Here is a 19,447-nt window from a genome sequence, read left to right as displayed (position 1 = left end):
CCCCGTGGCGAGGCAGCAGCCTCCCCTCTGTCCCCGTGTGCTCCAGACCCACAGTGGCCACGGGTGACACGGGGGGGCACGGTGGTGTCCTGTGCCCCCAGCTCCCCCCACGTTCACGGAGACCCCGCCGCAGTACGTAGAGGCGAAGGAGGGCAGCAGCGTCACCCTGACCTGCATGGCGTTCGGGAACCCCAAGCCCATCGTCACCTGGCTCAGAGAGGGAGACCTTTTGGGTGCCAATGGCAAGTACCAGGTAGGTGGGGGAGGGCTGCCGTGGGGACTTCTGGGCTGGGAGCTGGCGGGGACAGTATTGACAGGGCCACGGTGGCGGCAGCTCGGCCGTGCCTGCAGCCAGCCGTGCTTTCTCAGCACTTCTCCTTGGTGAGATGCCCATTTCCCCCCACCCTATCCCTGCTGAGCAGCAGCCTGTAACGCTGCCAGCCCTTGGGTGCAGGCTGGAGACCCCCCAAGTGCTTGGGACACTGCACCTGACCTGCTCCCTGCGGACTCAGCCCAGGGGCCAAGACCCTGGAGATGGGGTGGGGGCTGCAGCCTGGGGTTGTGTGCCCCCCCGGGCAGGGATGGATGCAGCAGGGATGGGGCAGGGGAGGGTTGAGCAAGGAGGATTTCCCCTCCTCCCCTCCCCTTCAGGACCCTTTTTGCATCCCAGAGGCTCCCCGGCAGAGATTCCCCCCTGAGCTGTAATTGGTAAATCAGGCATTGGAATCAGTGCAGGCACTAATGAGAGTAATTAGGAATCATTTGTTACTAATTGAAATAGAAGGATGAGGCAGAATGAGGTGGGGGGGGAAGCCTGGCAGGGAGGCCTCCCCATGCATGGGGGTGCTGCTACCCCAAGGGTGAGAGTCCCTTGTCCATTCTTCTGCAGTGTCCCCAGGGGGAATCCATCCACTCCTCTTCCAGCTGAGAGGTGGCCCCACAGGGGGGATGGTGGCCAAGCTGGGGTCTCCCCCTCATCGCCCAGTGATGGAGCAGGTCCTTGGGGGGCAGGGAATTCTCCAGCAAGGCTCCTTGTGAAGCTCCAGTGGTGCCGGGGTGCTTGGCAGGAGTGGTTTGGAGCCTGCTGCCTGCCAGTCACTTCTGGGAGATGAATGTGCTGGGATGGTTATTTATTTATTTTATGATATTTTTTTCCCTTCCCCTTGGCGTCGAGCACAAACGCATGTGTTGGTTTATTAATATCCCGAGTCTTCCAGAGCAGGGAAACCCGTCTCTCATCCGGCCCTAAAAGCGTCAGCAGCTCTCTGCTGTGGGAAGCGGGGAGGGTCTTCCCCCATCCCCCTGGGGGTCCCTACCCACGCTCCAGGGTCTTCCCTTGTTCCCAGGTGAGTGACGGGAGCCTCACGGTGCTCTCGGTCAGCCGGGAGGACAGAGGTGCCTACACCTGCCGGGCCTACAGCATCCAGGGCGAGGCTGTGCACACCACGCGCCTGCTCGTCCAAGGTGAGACCTTCCAGCTCCTCAGCATCCCCCGGGAGGCCGGGATGGGGGGATCTCCATGGGCCACAGGGCTGTGGTGCCACCCCGGAGTGACCCCCAAGGCCTCTGGGCCTGGCATGGTGCTGGCTGCCCCGTGGCCCTGCATCCGGTTTGTAGGATGGAGGAATCTGCGTAATTGGCACATGGCGGTGGCCGTGCTGATGAGCAGCCAGGCCCTGATGGCAGCTTGGTTTTGTTTGGGAAGCGGGGAAAAGATTGAGGCTGTCATGAAGCGCCTCGTCAGACAGTGGTGATGCATGACAGGCCTCCCGCTCCTTGCTCCCTCTCTTATTAAATAAATCTTTAATTAGGTCAACAGCTACCGGCGGAGAGAGGAGCACGGGGTGTCCTCTACTCTGCTTTTGTGGCAGTGGAGCTCTGCTGGCTCCTGGCAGTTTGCTGCGTTCCCCCTGGATTTTTCCTGGTGAAATGCTGGGGATGAAGGGAGGCGTGTCCTTGTGTGCCCTGGGAGAAGCACTGCGGGTGTGGATCCCCTCCTCAAAGCTGTAGAGATTAGGGAAAGGGCTGGGAATATCGGGCTCACTGCGGTTTTCAGTCAGACCAGAGATTAGGGCAAGGGCTGGGAATATCGGGCTCACTGTGGTTCTCAGAGGAGTGGGGCCAGCCCTGCCCCAGAGCCCTCCAGCAGCCCCCAGACAAAACACTGTGATGGAGCTGAGCCTGAGCAACCTTTGTGGGGACACTGGTAGTGGTGGGAGTGACACTTTCCTCTTCCCCCCTCCAGGACCTCCCTTTATCGTTTCCCCTCCGGAGAACATCACAGTCAACATCTCCCAGGATGCGCTGTTCACCTGCCAGGCCGAGGCGTATCCCGGGAACCTCACCTACCTGTGGTACTGGGAGGAGGAGAACGTCTACTTCAAGAAGTGAGTTTATAGCTGGCAGGGCAGCGTGTCCTCCTCCTGCTGCTGCTCCTGGGTTGTGCTGGGAGCTGGGATTGTGTTGGGAATTGCCCCTGGGACTCCTCATGATCCTCCTCTCCTCTTCTCTCGCAGCGACTTGAAGCTGAGGGTGCGGATCCTGATCGACGGGACGCTGATTATTTTCCGTGTCAAGCCAGAGGATGCTGGAAAATACACCTGTATCCCCAGCAACAGCCTGGGCCGCTCGCCATCAGCCTCTGCCTACCTGACAGTGCAGTGTGAGTGCAGGGATGGGGCTGGGACTGATAACACCTGGCTCCCAGGCAGCCCCAGAGGCTCTGGTGTCCTGGTATGACACTGGGAGAATCAGGCTGATGTGACAGCAGCCTTTGGATGAACACAGAATCGTCCTCAGCACAAAAGCTTGAGAGCATCCCACATGGGTGTGGGAGACAAGAAAGCAAATTGTCTGAGCATCCTGAGTGACACTGCTCAGCTGCGACCGGTGTCCACCTTTGCCACGAGGGTTTTTTAGTGAGGTGAGCATCATCCCATGGCTGCTCACTCTCTGTCCTCACCCTGCTGGGAGGAACCGGGTCAGGGCTTTTGGTGCCAATGTGTATTTTTTGCTGTTCATTGTGGGGGCTCATTCCTGTGGCGCGGCCGTTCCGCGAGCTCCGGTGCCCGGTGTGTCACATTTTTCAGGCGGTAAGCGATCTAAACAGGCGGAGGAGAAAGGGCTGTAGCAGGAGCGTTGCTTCCCACGCTCGTTCTCCCGAAATCCCCGGGCGGTAATGGGTAGTGTGCCCCCGGGATCCTGTGGCATTCCACAGTAATGGCCTCAATTGCCGCCGCTCCAATTGCAATATTGCTCTGCTTGGAAAGACTGCGGCGCTTTTATTTCATAAAGAAAGACAGGCCTGAGCAAAGTGGGCTCTCAACGTGGGTTTTCCAAGGCTGCCTTAGAGCTGCTGCTGCCTTTGGACCCGGTGCTGGTTAGCGGGGAGCTGCTGGGAGAAGGGCTGGGAGGTCCCTGTGGGGATGGATGGAGAGGCAGAGCGGGCAGGGGGACGGTGCGAGTGATGCTGTGCCCAGGCACAGGCGTGATTTGGGGCTTGGTTGTGCCCGGCTGGGTGGCTCTTGGGAAAGCCTGTGGCCTCAGGCCATTAAATCTGCCCTGCTGCTAATCCAGGGCTGCTTGTCAGGGCTGATAGCTGTTAAAAATAGCTCTAATGGCAGGGAAAACAGCGCTCGGACAATCTGCCGCTCAGCCAGGCCTTGGCGCAAGGAAGGGTGCTCGCTTTTGGTGCCACAAACCCTTTTCCTCCTGAGCAAACCTCATCCCCACCGGGGCTGATGCCTCCGGAGGGAGCTTCCCACCCTCTGAAGTGGGTGGGGACACAGCTCTGGGTCATTAGTGGGCTGGGCTGGCCCCTGGCCAGTGACCTAGTAGTGAAAGGCTCGATCCCATTACCCTCTCCCGCGCTGCTGGAGTCCTTGATTACATTTCCTAAGAGGTGGAGTTAAGCAGAGGGGGGTAAAGCCTGCTCCATATGTGGCACTGGGCAATCTGGGTTATGGTGCCACTGCCGGGGACGTGCAGTTTGGGGGAGTGGTTGGGGTGACATGCTGGGAGAGCTCCCAAACTCTGCTGGTTTTGCCCCAAGAAAGCAATAAGGAGAGGACACCCCCACATCTTCCATCCCTTCCTATTAAGCACCTTAATGTTTACCCCCCAATTTGCGTCAGCAGCATGGGGATGCTGCACCCCAAAACCCCCTCATTTATCCCTTAATGCAGCGTAAGCCCCATCAGGATTTTCCCATAACCTCGTGCTACCGGTGTCTAGACAAGATTGTAGAAATACTCTTCTTATTAAAAATAACATTTTTTTAAAAAGCTTCTTATTAAAGAAAGTCTAGATTCTCTTCAACCCACTCGCACTTAATTAAAAAGCTCTTAGAAGTGCTGTTAATGACACATTCTAGACTGGAGGATTGCGAGACACCTCTCTGCGTGGGTGGTGCAGCGTGGAGCGGGGGGGTTAGATACGTATTTTAAGGTTTTTGCATCTTGGAAAGGGTGAGGTGGCTGATGCTCAGCATGACCCAGCCTCAATGAGGCATGAGTACAGGCAGATACGGGAGGTAAAGGACTCGTGGCAGACTGGACATGGATCCCTTTTCCCATCTGGGTGTGTTTTAAGGTGTGGCAGTTGAAAGAGCTTTGATTGCTGGTGTGTAAAACCAGGCTGGGCTGGGTGTGCATCACACGTGGCGCGTGTCGCGCTGTGGTGGAGCGGTGCAGGCTTAAGCGGGATGCAAGCTGGTGTGGAACTGGGGGCAAGCATATCTCACATTTCTTCTTAAATGCAGTCTTTAATGAGCCCCAGGTAGGAACGCCCTGGACATGAGCAAGGCCTCCCAACAATGCCAGGTATTCCAGTGGATTTGTGTGTAGCAAGCCTGGGATAACAGCCTGTGGGAGCCAGGGTGGTGCTGGGGTTGGAATTCATTACAAAAGTGAGGTAGATCCTCTGAAGCCAGGCTGGTGGGCTCTCTCCCCATGCTAACGTGGTGCTGCTGCCCTCCCAGATCCTGCCCGCGTGGTGAACATGCCCCCCATCATCTACGTTCCCATCGGGATCCACGGGTACATCCGCTGCCCGGTCGAGGCGGAGCCCCCTGTCACGCTGGTCAAGTGGAACAAGGACGGGCGTCCCCTGCGAATCGAGAAGGTAACGAAGGCCCCGGGGAGGGGAGGTGGGGGCACAGAGGGGTTCGGACCCTCACGTCCTCAGCAAACAGCAGTGAGCACCACCAGGCACCCTGTGGGTCCCTGTCTGTGCAGAGAGGAGGAACCCGTGATACTGCTTTTCCTTATCAGCTGTGGGCAGAGTTAATTCCAGTTCTTGTGTGAAGCCCATGGTGCTTGTGGACACTCTGGGTCTCTCAGACCTGGCCCCTGCTTCCCCCTAAAGTCACCTCCTGATGGCCCTGGTTTGTTTTTGCAATGGCAACTGGTGGCTAAAAGACCCTTTTAACAAATCTACATCTTCCCCTAATCGTGGTTTGATAGTCTGAGCAAGGATATTAGCCATTAAATATTTAAAGAAAACGCTCAATATTTTAAATTTTTTTCTTAAGTATTAATGATTTGAAGTTTTAATTCCATTTAAAGCTGTTGCTGCTGTGGCCTCCCAGCCCTTGGTGCCCTCAGCCCTCCAGGTGGAGTTGTCTTGTCCACTCCAGAACAAGTTTTATTTAGCGTTAGATTCTGATCTAAAATCTTTTGGGCTACATGAAGGAGCCTGGCTGTGTTTGAATGGGCTGATGTCGTCCAAGTTTCCTCTCTCTGTTGAGGAGATGCTTTGGATGTTGGGAGTGGGATTGGGCATCTCCCGGGGATGTGACAGCCGCCCTGGGCGTGGGTGGGGGGCTTGGCTGAAGGGGAAATAAGGAGCTGTGGTGGCTGTGGGGTAAGTCAGCTCCCTGGTTCTCCCTGTGCAGTACGCTGGCTGGAACCTGCTGGAAGACGGGTCGATCCGGATCGAGGAGGCCACTGAAGATGCTCTCGGCACTTACACCTGTGTGCCTTATAACGCCCTGGGTACGATGGGCCAGTCTCCCCCTGCCCGACTGGTACTGAAGGTAACTCTCCTGCCAAAGTCCTGTGGGTTTGCCGGGAGCAGTGTCCTCCTGTGCCAGAAGCAGCTCCCGGGGCTGTGTGGGGAACAGCAGAGGCTCGAGGGGTGAGGTGTGTCTGTGCTGTGGTTGGAGCTGTGCTTCCCACCAGCACAGGCAAACCCCCAGGGCACCCTGTCTGGCGTAGCTGGAAGTATCCCGCCCGAGCAGCAGCACGGGTTTTCACACTGGACTGGGGTAGTTTGAGGAAACATCTCCCTGGAATGTCCCCTTTGCCAACAAAACACTTAGCCCTGCCAGCCCGGGCTTGGGTTCCGGAGGATTTTAATAAATGGATGATTCGAGCTCCACGTGCTCCGGCTGCGTGCGGCGCCCGGGGCGCGCTGGGCTCCCAGTGCGGTTCCCCGTGCTGCTGGGGTGGGAGCTGCTGCCTCTTCCCTCCCTGAACACGGATTCCTGTGCCTGGGAGGGAGCCGTGGTGATTCATGGTGTCTCGCCGAGGTTCACACGATAATGCTTTGTGTACCAGACTCACACATCCGCCGGGGCGGCTGCCGGGGCGAGGAAATCAGGTTGATGGCTGATGTGATGTGGGTGGGTTTCTTCCTGTTTTGAGGAGGTAAAAAGCAAGATGCTGCTCAGCCTGGAGAAGAGAAGTTGTTTGGAGATCTCAGAGCAGCCTTCCAGTGCCTGAAGGGGCCTGCAAGGAAGCTGGAGAAGGATTCTGCATCAGGAACTGTAGTGACAGGACGAGGAGTAAGGGGTTCAAACTGTAAGAGGGGAAATTTAGGTTAGATATTAGGAGGAAATTCTTCCCTGTGAGGGTGGGGAGGCCCTGGCACAGGTTGCCCAGAGAAGCTGTGGCTGCCCCATCCCTGGAAGTGTCCAAGGCCAGGTTGGACGGGGCTTGGAGCAGCCTGGGATAGTGAGAGGTGTCCCTGCCCATGGCAGGGTTGGAATGGGATGAGCTTTAAAGTCCTTTCCAACCCAAACCATTCTGGGCTTCCATGATTCTGTGCTCTAGTGAAGTGGCTCTGTGGAGAGAATCTCCCTCCCTGTGTGTAATTCGGTGTGCCATGGAGGCTCCTTAGCACACGTTCGCCACACAATTTTCCTTGCAACGCCTCAAGCTTACCCAGAATGGGGATTGGGTTGGTTTGGAAAAGGCTTGGTTTTGGTGATGGGAGTTTGGGTGGGCTGACTCCTTGTTTTTCCCCTTGGCTGCAGGACCCCCCCTATTTCACGGTGCTACCAGGCTGGGAGTACAGACAGGAGGCAGGGAGGGAGCTGTTGATTCCTTGTGCTGCTGCCGGAGACCCCTTTCCCATCATCGCCTGGAGAAAGGTACCCGGCCTGCCAGACAAATCTGCAGTGCCTTTGGCTTTTGGTGAATATTGCAGACAGAGAAGCCACACTCTGTCCCGGTAAGAACAAACTGCAGGTACAGCTGCTTCGCTTTGGGCTGAGCCACTGCCGTCCTGTCCCGCAGGTGGGTGGGGGAAGCCCGGCTTGTGGCCACCGAGTAATGCTGGGAAACCGACACGGCAGCATCCGCAAAGCTGAAACACTGCCCCTGTCCCAGCCCCCTCCTCTGCCTCGCCAGCACTGCCCACAGGACACCCTCCTCCTTGCCTGGCTCCCAGGTGGTCACCAGCAGGACGTGGCAGTCGTGGCAATGGGATTCTCGCAGCACACACCTCCCGTGGAGGGAGGGGATGTGTCACCACTGCACATCCAGGGGTCTCTTGGCTCTGGACCAGTCAGCACCTGCTCTACTGCCCCGTGACTTCAGAGACCCTGGGAAGAAGCTGTTTTTATGATCCTGAACTGGATATAAGGATTTCAAGATGTCCCTTTTCATAGAGCAGGGTGTGGTAGCACAGCCTGGGAGCAACGAGGGCTTTCCAGTCCTCCTTCCCCTTGTTTCCCACCTTTACTGCTCCCATAGGAAAGCCACTGTACAGGAGAGCTCCTGGGCTCTTTGTCCTGCTGTCAGGAACTTCCTTCCAAGCCTTCCATGCCCTTCTTAGGGCTCTTGAGAGTGAGCTGGGTCCCTGTGTCACCCAGTGGGACCATCCCCAATCCTTGTGGCTTGAACTGCTGGATCTCTGGTCCCTTTTAGCAGCACAAGGAGGACCATGATTTGCACACATTGCAAGTGACCTGCCTAAAGCTTGTTGGCTGTTTAGTCTTTTTCTCCATCTTATTTTTCTTTCCGTGTCCTCACCAGTCTCAGGTTTCTTTCCAATCCCGCTTGTGCCTTCTGGTGGTTCTCTTCACATTGTGGCTCTGGGCTTATCCCCTCCAACTCCAGTTGGGGCTGGCTTGGGCTGGGCTCAGTTTCCCAGTGGCAGAAGCCAACTCCCTCCCTCCCCACCAGCCCACCAGTGCTGACCAGTCTCTTGAAGGACTCCTGGGCTTGGCACTGGTAACCCCATGTGTCCGTGGGCTCCTCTGCTCCTCCTGCTTGGCATCGACCTGTGGGTCCTGGTGTCGATCAGCAGAGTCCCCCACATGAAGAACAGCTGAAGAGGACTCGGGACAGCGTGGGATTTGCATAACTTTGGCTGATGGGCATAGATGAGTTGTTACAAGATCCGTCTTTCCGCTCAGCTTGAGAGATTCCAGGCACCTCCATGTACGCCATCCTCCCACATCCCCATGGGGGTTGCTGCCCAGACCTGTGATGTGAAAGATCCTGCCTCTCGTCTGCCGCTGACTGAGGCTGAGGGGCAGTTTGGGCATCTCCTGGGGCAGCCCATGCCTTCCCCATCCCGGGAGGGGGTTTGCTGGGTTGGCCAGTGCCCCTCCCCGCAGCGGTTTCAGCTTTGGATGCCGGAGGTTGAGCCCTGGCGTGGGGCTCGGTGTCCGTGCGAGTGCCGTGGGGTTTCCCGCTTGTGTGTGAGTGCTGAGCAGCAGCCTCCTGACGCATGCCTCTCGCGTTGCCCCCCAGGTCCTCTCGGAAACGGGGGAACCGTCTGCCTTGCCACGACCGGAGAGACCAGATCCCCTGCCGGTGGCCGGCGGTGTCCCCTGGGCCGCGCAGGTAGCTTAGTGACCCCGTCGCCGCCTCGCCCTGCCCCACAACCCGCTGCTGAGTTGTGTTTTTTCTCTCTTTGCCCGGCTCCCCACCCCGCTCCTTGCCCAAGGTAGGGAAGCCCAGCAGGAGCAAGCACAACACGCTGCCCGGCGGGACCCTGCAGATCCGCTCCCTCGGCAAGGACGACCACGGCGAATGGGAGTGCGTCGCCACCAACATCGTTGCAAGCATTACTGCCAGCACCCACCTGACCGTCGTAGGTACGGGCGGGGGGGAAGGGGCCTGGGGAGAGCCCCCCAGGCAAGGCAGGAGATGGGGATGCTCCCCAGAAGGAGGGCTGTGGTGACAGGACGAGGGGGAATGGCTTTAACCTGAGAGACAGTTTGGGATATTGGGAAGAAATTCTTCCCTGTGAGGGTGGTGAAGCCCTGGCACAGAAGCTGTGGCTGCCCCATCCCTGGAAGTGTTCAAAGTCACGTTGGACAGGGCTTGGAGCAGCCTGGGATAGTGGAAGGTGGCCATGGCTGGAGGGTTTGAGTAGATGTCCCTTGGAAGTTCCTTCCAAGCCAAAGCACTCTACGGTTCTAAGAGCAATGTCTCCTTCAAATGTTATTTCCTGGTGGAGTTGCCTTTCTCTGCGCTGTTATTCTGTCCTGCTGCCATTTCCAGCAGAAATTCCAGTGGCCTTGGCTTGGTGCAAGAGGAGTCCTCTTGGGCCATGGCTTGGGAGAAGACCCCTCCCAGCCCTGGTCCTGCTCCCCTCTAAGCTGTCCCCTCTCTGCAGGGACAAGCCCTCACGCCCCGACCAGCGTGCACGTCGTGGCCGCCATGACCTCAGCCAACGTCTCCTGGGAGCCCGGCTACGACGGTGGATATGAGCAGACTTTCTCAGTTTGGTACGGCCCTCTGTGAGTCATCCTGGCATGCTTTGCTCTCTGCTTCTTTTCCTTCCTAGCCGACCCGAGCTTCGAGCAGCCGGGGGGGGAGGAGGGTGGGGAGAGGGTGGCTCTGCGCCCGTGGGCCTTACAGGGCTGAGCTCCCTTGGGGGGTTCCTTTGAGAGATGGGTGGTGGTGATGGTGGGATCATGCAGTTCCCGTGTTTCCTCTCCCTTCTGTGCTGGCCACTGCCTCCGTCTGCCCCAGCAGGTTTTACTCTGCTTGTGGTACACGGGAGACGCTTTGCATTCACGTAGCTGTGCCTCTGGCATCTAATTTCAAGATAAACTGTTTACGAGGCTTAACAGCCAGGGAGAGGATGGAAAATGCAACCTTTAGAGAGTGTGTCCTGGAAGAGCTGTGACTAAGCAGAAATGTTCTCTCCTTGCTCTGTGGCTCCCTGGCGGTGGTTAAATCCCAGCTGAGATCATGACCAGCCCCTGGGAGATCCTGGCACTGGGGCTGAGCCCCTGGGGCTTTGCTCCCGCAGCTCCTGTGTTACCCAGCACCCAAAGCCGGTGGGTGCATCCCACCTTCCTGCAGCAGAGCCAGGCTCAGCCCTGTGCCTTTCCCCTGGGGCTGGGGAGGGAGAAATGTAGCTGCGGCAAGGCTGGGGTTTGCTTTGGGCTCTGCTATTGTCATTTCTTCTGAAGAATCATCCTTCGAAATGTGGAGGGGGTGATGCCTTCGCTTCCCAGGCTTGGGCTGGCATTCTTCAGCCTTTCCTCTTGCTCTCTCATTCTTTCCTTGCCTTAATTTGCCCTGATGGAGACTGCTGATAGAGAGGAGAGAGGGAGATGTTGCCTGTAATGATTTCTGCTCTGCTCCAGCCCGGGGCTGGGTTGTCTGTCTGGAGATGGAAAGAAGGAATGGATTGAGCGGAGGGGGGAAAATGAGGGAGCAAGCTGAGCGGTGCAGACCTTGCTTTGATGAAAATGTCCTTGGGAAGGAGTGGTTAAACCTCTGCTCTGGAGACGTGGCTGCATCAGCAGCTGCTGCTGCTCTCGCTCTGCAACCTGCTCTAGGATTCCTGCCTCCTCGTGGCTCTTCCAGACTCCGCAGGGAGAGAGCAGCCAGCAGGGAAGGGTGTTTGCACCAAGCAAAGTGGGGACTTTGGACAGGGAGGCAGCGACCGTCTTGCCCTGACCCTCGGGGGTGATCCCTGGGGGATGTGCTGTTCCTTGGGACCGGGATTCTGGGACACAGCTGGCTCATGTAGTGCCATCCGGAGTGCCATCCGTGCGTTTTCCTCCCTGCTGTGGCTGTGGGATGCTCAAGCAAAACATGGCTTCATTTCCTCTGGATTCGTGCTCTCCTCCCGCATCTGCGGTTGTTGAGGCTGGAAATGCAAACCCCGCTCCCCAGGGATGGCCGGGGCCACCACAGCATTCCAGCTGCGCCACGTCCTCCCTCGGCAAGGGGGTTGTCCTGGTTCAGTGCTGCATTTAGCCTCTGCTTTCCCCACCCTCAGCCCCTCTCCCGTGCGTCCTTGCCCGCAGCAGTGCCAGGGAGGAGGGATGGGAGGGCAGTGGGATTAAACGCTGCAGGGAAACCTGCCCTGCTGCCTCCGTGGTGGTGGGGGATCCTGGGAGCTGGAGTCCCAGCCAGAGCTGCAGTGATGCAGAGGCTTTCTGAGGCACACGGCACATGCATGGCTCTCCACCGACCTGCTTGTTTCCATGGTTTGCTGCTGCTTCTCTGCCTCACCTTCTGCTCCCTGGACAGCAGCGTTATTTCTCTTTGCTCCATCTTTTCCTGCTGGGTGGATTCACCTGGCTGTGTGCCCGTGGCTGCAGATGTGCCCCCTTACCTGTGCAGGATAGGCCATCTGCACCAATCCTTCCCAAACCCTCTGTGGACACCGCCAAAACCTGCAGCTGAGGGCTCGGACTCCCTAAAGCATCTCTAACACGAGCACCAGTAGTTGCAGTATCGGAGCAGTGCACTGGTGCTGCTTTGGGATGTGGGATCCTGGTGGAATTAATGGCTTGTGGAGGTGGCTCCGTGCTCCTGGGTGGCACTGGGATGGCTCTTGGGAGCATTTTCCACCCTGGGTTTGTGGTTAGACCCCAGCAGAAAGGCTCTGTCCTGCACTCCCTGCCAGTGCCTCGCTGCGCTGCCAAACCCTGAGTGGTGCCCCAGGCTGTGCTGGCAGCCCCCGACTTGTGCAAATGTGGCAGAGATGGGGATTTAGTTAAATGTCTCTCGTGGGATGACATGTACAGGACTACAGCTGAGGGAGAACTTGGCTCTGGCTCAGGAGATGTCGAGGTATAAATGGGAACAGGGCCTGTCTCCTGCGTCAGCCGTTCCCTTTGCAGCACTCACCAAAATGCTCCAGCTCCCACTTTTGCCCATGGGAATCTGGTAGAGATCACGTCAGAGCGGGGCTGTTGGCACTGCTGTTGTCCCTGACCCAGCTCAGGGCAGAGGGGAGAGCTGGTGGCAGTGTCCCTGAGAGCTGGTGGGGCACGAGGGGATGGTGGCCTGTGCCAGCTCGTGGGTGGCGAGTGGCTGCCCCACGTTCATCCACATCACTGCTGCCAAATCAAACCATCGCTCGGGAAAGCTCCATTTTTGCATAAGAAGTTAATGCTGCTTCTTTGTTCTCCCTGTCAAAGACACCTTCCCTGAGGATGCTCCCTTTTCTCTCGGCAGGATGAAGAGAGCCCAGTTTGGACCCCATGACTGGCTGTCTCTCCCTGTGCCAGCTGGTTCCAGTTGGCTACTGGTGGATACCTTGGAACCAGAGACTGCTTACCAGTTCAGTGTCTTGGCTCAAAACAAGCTGGGCACCAGCTCCTTCAGTGAGGTGGTCACTGTGAACACTCTAGGTAGGTCCTCCTTGGGAACAAGGGAAGGGCTGGGAAGGGATTTGGGAGGTCTGTGGGGAGAAGGGGGCCTTTGCCTTCCTCCTTGTGTCCTGTCTGCTGGAGATGATTGTTATCCAGCCATGCAAGAGATAGTTTGTGAAGGGTCCTGGATGAAGCTTGCAGACTGTGCTGGATGCAGGAGGCTCTGGAAGGCTTGTCCTGAGAGCCAGCATGCGAGAGCTGTACTGTGCCAGTCACCTTTCAGATCCTTCCTTAAGTTCAGCTGGGATCAGGAGGAATTAATAGAGCACGAGATACAGCTCAGAGCCCTTGGGAGGAAGCAGGAAGGCCTGGAGTCATGGCCTCATTAGTCCAGTGCCTTTTGAAAATCCACTTTTCTATTTCTGTGATAAGAGACCAGATTCCCGAGACGTGCCCTAAACTCCTGGAATGTGGGAACCACCTCTGTGGCCCTTCTGCTGCTGCTGTGGGCACGAGTGGGAGAGGATCTTCTGTGCTTTGCTTGCCCCATCTGAAAAGTGTCCCTGTCCCTTCCGCTCTGTCCCCAGCATTCCCTGTAACAACTCCAGAGCCTCTGGTGTTGGTTACCCCACCGAGGTGCCTAACAGCCAACCGGACACAGCAAGGCGTCCTCCTGTCATGGCTCCCTCCTGCCAACCACAGCTTCCCCATCGACCGCTACATCATGGAATTCCGCGTGGCGGAGAAGTGGGAGATCCTGGATGATGGCATCCCGGGCTCCGAGAACGAGTTCTTTGCCAAGGACTTGTCCCAGGTGAGCAGGGGCTGCCCACACCGTACCCAGCTCAATGATCTTTTTCAGCCTTCATGGTTCTGTAACAATATTGACACCATCTGCTGCAGCTCCGGGGAAGTTTTGGGGTGGCTCAATCCCTGAGCTGGGATCCTCGAGGAGCTGGGCAAGTGTTGGAAAAGATAGAACATTTTAATAATTTTAGTTAATGGCTCTAAGTAATCATAATCAATATACGTATAAATTATAAATAGTGTGTTATTGTTCCATTACTCTTAGCCAGCATTTGGCAAAGTTGTCGTGAGCTACTTCTGTAGGAGCACAGCTTGAGAAATGACTGAGAAACTTAAAGTTTTGAGAAAGTCACTCTGATATGATTCAATGAGTAAAGCCTGGGAGAGAAAGATAAATTGTTGAGGTTGGAATGTAAGATTTATGGACCACAAGGACATTTTGCAGAAAGCAGAAGATAAAGAGACTAACAAAGTCTCAGTATACATTGGAAAGTCCCTACAGGAAGAAAAAGATACCAAAAATATGCACTAATTAGCATAAGAAGCGAGAAATCAATAACCAATAGAGGATAGAATACTAATTAATGAAAGAGATTTGTGTAATTTAGAGCCAATGAACAATAATTTTTGTTTGATGAGAACGTATAAAGAGATGAAAAAGTTTTGTATCTGTGTCTGGGTGGAGGCCAGAAGTTTATTGGCCCCACACCCCTGGCCAAGGATAAAAGCCTGACCTGCTAACATTAAAAAGGTGATGTTAGAGGGTCTTATTTATCCTGGGGATGTTGGAGGATCTGGCGAGACGAGGCTGGAGGCTGTGTGAGGGCCCTGACGGGTGTGTTTGGTGTTCCAGGACACCTGGTACGAGTTCCGTGTGCTGGCGGTCATGCAGGATCTCATCAGCGAACCCAGCAACGTCGCTGGCGTGTCCAGTACAGGTGAGGGCTGGCTCCTCTTCTCCCCCCGGCTGTGGGGCTGTGAGCTGGGCTGAGGGGGGGTGCAGGGCTCTGATGGATGTCCTGAACACGGCACTGCCTCCCGATGGGAGCAGGCGAGGACAAATCCCCGGAGCACGGCGCTGCCGGGTGCTGCAGAGCCCAGCACAGCCCGGCTCTGCGGTGAGCCCGGAGAACAAAGCTCCGAGCGGGCACTGCGCAGCCTGGAAACGGGAATGAAAGGTGGAGAGAGGGAAACGTAGCGCTGCAGTGCAGAGTCCACAGGGAAAAGAGCTTTGCAAGCGGGAGACTGCAACGCGCTGCAGTTCGTGCGTGTTCCCTGCACATCCAGCTCGGAGGATGCTCCCCGAGCCGAGGGGCAGGCGGAGGAGGGTGGTGACGGTGCTGGGGAAGGCGAGGGCAGCAGGAAGGGATGGGGATGCGGCAAGCCCGGATTTTCTGGCTCTCGTGGAAAAGCCGGCTCCGCCGTGCTGCGATGCAGCGGTCTCTCTCTGCCCCCAAGTGGTGCCGGTGTGGTGAGGAGAGCTTGCTGCAGCCTCCCTGCTCGCTGCCCTTGCTCCTCACGCCCAGTTTTTCTGATGGGGTTTGGCAGGTGCCCGGCCCCAGGCAGCTGCTCTGCCGTGCTCCGTGCGGGAACGTGCTGATCCTGGACGTGGCACACGGCAGGAGCACCGAGCTGTGCAGGGTGCACATCTGCCCGTGCCCACGGCCGAGGTCTGCTGGGGGTTCACATGTGCTCCTGGTTAGTGAAGGGTGACAAAAGGGCCCCGTGTTCATTGGAAAGCTGAAATGAAGCACTGACAGAAGAGGTTGAAATACCTTGTGCTGCTGCAGCAGGTTGTTCAGCCAGGAGGTGACTGCAGGTTTGCTGAAGTTGTGTGTGTTTAGACATAAATATGTATTTGTTTGGTGTGGAGGCTTCTTCCCTGGGTGTCCATCAGCTAACACAGAAAGGTTCATCAGGTTGCTTTGGGCAACCTGGTCTAGTTGAAGATGTCCCTGCTTATTTCAGGGGGGTTGGACTAGATGGCCTTTAACAGCCCTTTCCAACCCAAACTATCTTATGATTCTGTGATCTGGTGTGAGATCACTAAACCCCTGGGCCCTGCAGCAGTGCTGATTGCTCTCCCTGGGTGGGCTGGCTTGGAAGCAGGCTCTTTGCAGAGATTATCCTTGCTGGAGACTATCCGCACTCTGGCAGCTCCCTGGGGAAGGCAGCAGGTGTAACACTGAGTTGTGTTTTTCCCCCAGACGTTTTCCCTCAGCCTGACCTGACGGACGAGGGCCTAGCCCGCCCGGTGCTGGCTGGCATCGTTGCCACCATCTGCTTCCTGGCTGCTGCCATCCTCTTCAGCACACTCGCCGCCTGCTTCGTCAACAAGCAACGCAAACGCAAGCTCAAGCGCAAGAAAGGTGAGTCCATTCCCGGTGTGCTTCCTCCCTCCTTCCTGTCTCCTCCTCGCTTGTCCCCCCTGGTTGTGTTGTGGTCGTAACCTTCTTCCCTGTCTGTCTCTTCTTCGTCCGTGCGCGTCCTCAGGTGAAGCCCTGACTTCCTCCCTCGGCTGTGCCTGAAAGCGCCCGTGGTCGGGAGCGGGAGAGGCAGGGTGGGTGAAGAGGCGCCAGAGAAACTAGCCTGGGAATTCCGAGGGAGCTCTCCCACGTGGTGATAACTCCTAGAGCCGGGGTTTAGGGCTGGGCTGTCCTCTGGGACGCAGACGGGGGAGCACCGCTCACTTCCTCCAGGTCCCCCCAGAGCTGGGCTCTCCAGCTGCTCCCAGCCCGGAGCAGGCAGTGCTGGGCTAGAGAAGACCCCAAAGGAGACCCTGCTGCTCTGCTTCCTGAAAGCTGGGACTGCAGCCTCCGTGCAGGAACGGCTGGGAGGGGAAGGGGCGGCTGGGGAGCTGGAGAGGGCAGGGAAGCGGCTCCGTCTCCTCCAGCCTGCGGGGCTGCGGCAGCAGGACGGGCAGGACCCTGTGACGGGAGCTGTTTGTTGTCAGCAACCATTAAAGCGCTGGAGCAATGAAACCTTGGCCTCTTGTTGAGTGTCTTTTGTTGTCTTGATGTTGAGTCTTGTCTCTGTCGTGTTGCGCCTCCTCAGCGTTCTCTCTTCTTTCCCCTTTTTATTCTCTTCCAGACCCTCCTCTCTCGATAACCCACTGCAGGAAGAGTTTGGAGTCCCCGTAAGTATCTGTCCTAGCTGCGGCACCAGGCTGTGGGGTCTTCAAGGTGCCTCCTTCCTACATTGCAAAGCTCAGATGGAAATACCTCATCCCTATTTGGCTGCTCCTGATGAGTTGTTTTTGGGTGTTCCCTGAACTTTTGGGAGCACAGCAGTTCACAAGAGACAAATGGGCTTTGGAGCAGAAAGCAGCAGGGACAGATGCAGCAAACAGAGCTAAGAGATGACCCCACTGGATCTGTGCACATTTCCAAAGCTGGAGTTGGCTGGTGGAACTCAATTCCACACCAGTTGGAAGGGGCTCCTTAGGAGAAGGACTAGCCTGCTGCATACGGAGTCCTTCCTGCCAGCTCGCTGTAGTTTTTGAGTCATTCTCTGTTGGCTCTGTTTTTCTCCTGGGAAATTCATCTTTTCTCCTGAAGAGTGCCCTGCTGAAGCCTCTTTCCACGTGTGCCCAAAGGTGGTGGATCGTGGTGCTGCAGTAGCCACAGCTCCTTGCAGAGCCCATCAAAAGCATGTGTAGCTGTAAACCAGCAGGAGCATCTTCCCGGTGGGAGTGCAAGAGTCTGGGATGTGGACACCTCATGCTTTGGCTCCTGGACTGTTGCAAAATGTCCCGGTGCTGGTGGATCTGAATCTCACTTGTTTTCAGTTCATCCACTGCACTGAAATAACCTGTCTCTGTTGGATCTGCTGTCTTTGCCTCTCAGTCCGGTTTGTCTGAGGCTTTCTGGATAGGGATGAGGGAACTGTTCTGGTGCTCGCTGCCTTTTGAGGTGCTCAGCCTAAAGTCTGAGTGTTGAGAATGGGAGAAAGAGTTGGTCTGAAATGATCTGTCAGCATCTCCAAGTGAGATGCTGAGTTCTGTGGGAGGAGACATTTGCCTGATGTCCCTCTTCTCAGGGCCTTTCCTGGGCATGGATACCTCAGGTGAACATAGGAAACCTCAGAAAGAGATGGAAGCGAGCTCTGGATGTGTCTTTTGTCCCTGTGGGGTTGTGGAGCTCATTGCAAGGTGTAGATGGAGCTTGTTGCGAGGTGCTGGGGTGTTGGTGGAGCTTATTGCAAGGTGTTGGTGTGAGCTTTCTGCCCCGAGTGTTCCGAGCTGCCCTCCCAAGGAGCAGGGATGTTGTGCACTGCTGCTGGCCAGACTCTGCCATCCTGGTTAGCCCCTGCCAGTTTCTCCCAGCGGTTCCACTTTTGAGAGCTGGTAGCACTTTGTTTTCTGGATCCAGAGTTGTTCTTCTGGGCGAGAAGGCCTCCTTTCTGCTCCGGGTGACGGTCCCCTCTCTCGGTTTTTCTCCCCTGTGGTCCAGGTTGTCTTCCGGCAAGGTGAGTCCTGAGAGCATCCGCACACTCCGTCCCCCCTCGGAGTCCTCTGACGACCAGGGCCCGCAGGCCAAGCGGATGCTGAGCCCCACCAAGGAGAAGGAGCTCTCCCTTTACAAGAAGACCAAACGAGCCATCAGCAGCAAGAAGTACAGCGTCTCCAAGGCGGAGGCCGAAGCCGAGGCCACCACCCCGATCGAGCTCATCAGCCGCGGGCCGGACGGACGCTTCGTCATGGACCCGGCGGAGATGGAGCCCTCCCTGAAGACACGGCGGATCGAGGGCTTCCCCTTCGTGGAGGAGACGGACATGTACCCCGAGTTCAGGCAGTCGGACGAGGAGAACGATGACCCCGTCGTCCCCACCTCCGTGACCGCCCTGAAAGCCCAGCTCACCCCTCTCTCCTCCAGCCAGGAGTCCTACCTTCAGCCACCAGCATACAGCCCCCGGTTCCACCGGGCGCTGGAGGGTCCCGGCGCCCTGCAGGCCACTGGCCAGGCCCGCCCACCGGCCCCCCGGGCTTTCCACCACCAGTTTTACGGTTACCTCAGCAGCAGCAGCCCCGGGGAGGTGGACCCACCGCCCTTCTACATGCCAGAAGTCAGCCCACTGAGCTCGGTCATGTCCTCCCCGCCGCTGCCCCCCGAGGGGCCCTTCGGACACCCCACCATCCCCGAGGAGAACGGGGAGAACGCCTCCAACAGCACGCTGCCCCTGGCCCAGACCCCCACGGGGGGCCGGTCCCCCGAGCCCTGGGGCAGGGCCGAGTTCCCCTTTGGCAGCCTGGAGCTGGCCCCCGCGCCGTTCCCCCACCAGCTCCAGCCCTGCGAGGCAGCCGAGGGCTCCCAGCCCACGGGCTGCCTTCCTCGGGGGCCGCCCCCCTCCTCCCTCCAGGTGGTCCCCGCGTCCTACTCGGGCATCCTGCCCCTGGAGGCACCAAAGAGCTGGACCGGCAAGTCACCGGGCAGGGGTCAATCCTCCGTGCCCACTACCACCAAGTGGCAGGACAAACCTATGCAACCCATGGGATGTCAAGGGCAGCTAAGACATACCAGCCAAGGTATGGGCATACCCGTGTTGCCTTACCACGAACCGTCCGAGCCCGTCGGCCCCAGCGGCACAAGCACATTCAGCCTGGACACCAGGTGGTACGAGCCCCAACCCCGACCTCGGCCCAGCCCTCGGCAGGTCAGGAGGGCTGAGCCCAGTTTACATCAGGTGGTGCTACAACCTTCAAGGCTTTCTCCTCTGACCCAAAGTCCCCTGAGCTCCCGCAACAGCTCCCCGGAGCTGACCGCCCGCGCCCGGCCCCGCCCGGGGCTCATCCAGCAGGCGGAGGTGTCGGAGATCACGCTGCAGCCGCCCGCGGCCGTCAGC

At 57.5% G+C, this 19,447-nt stretch overlaps 1 protein-coding gene across 1 annotated transcript in view; it reads left to right on the top strand.

The window, feature by feature from the left end:
- The window catches only part of IGSF9B (immunoglobulin superfamily member 9B), a 40,369-nt gene that overhangs the window by 8,323 nt on the left and 12,599 nt on the right, over positions 1 to 19,447 (top strand). Inside the window, exons 4-18 of the mRNA XM_017738356.1 lie at positions 102 to 253; positions 1,347 to 1,464; positions 2,246 to 2,387; positions 2,517 to 2,662; positions 4,979 to 5,121; positions 5,894 to 6,034; positions 7,256 to 7,372; positions 9,178 to 9,328; positions 9,853 to 9,964; positions 12,663 to 12,838; positions 13,387 to 13,613; positions 14,460 to 14,544; positions 15,814 to 15,975; positions 16,697 to 16,742; positions 18,058 to 19,441. Coding sequence (XP_017593845.1) covers positions 102 to 253; positions 1,347 to 1,464; positions 2,246 to 2,387; positions 2,517 to 2,662; positions 4,979 to 5,121; positions 5,894 to 6,034; positions 7,256 to 7,372; positions 9,178 to 9,328; positions 9,853 to 9,964; positions 12,663 to 12,838; positions 13,387 to 13,613; positions 14,460 to 14,544; positions 15,814 to 15,975; positions 16,697 to 16,742; positions 18,058 to 19,441 — 3,302 coding nt within the window. The remainder of the gene's footprint in view (positions 1 to 101; positions 254 to 1,346; positions 1,465 to 2,245; positions 2,388 to 2,516; positions 2,663 to 4,978; positions 5,122 to 5,893; positions 6,035 to 7,255; positions 7,373 to 9,177; positions 9,329 to 9,852; positions 9,965 to 12,662; positions 12,839 to 13,386; positions 13,614 to 14,459; positions 14,545 to 15,813; positions 15,976 to 16,696; positions 16,743 to 18,057; positions 19,442 to 19,447) is intronic.

This window comes from Corvus brachyrhynchos, unplaced genomic scaffold (genome assembly GCF_000691975.1).
Source record: "Corvus brachyrhynchos isolate BGI_N302 unplaced genomic scaffold, ASM69197v1 scaffold46, whole genome shotgun sequence".
NCBI classification, from domain to species: Eukaryota; Metazoa; Chordata; class Aves; order Passeriformes; family Corvidae; genus Corvus; species Corvus brachyrhynchos.
Note: the sequence above shows the minus strand (reverse complement) of the source record. Positions and strands in the feature narration are given on the sequence as shown.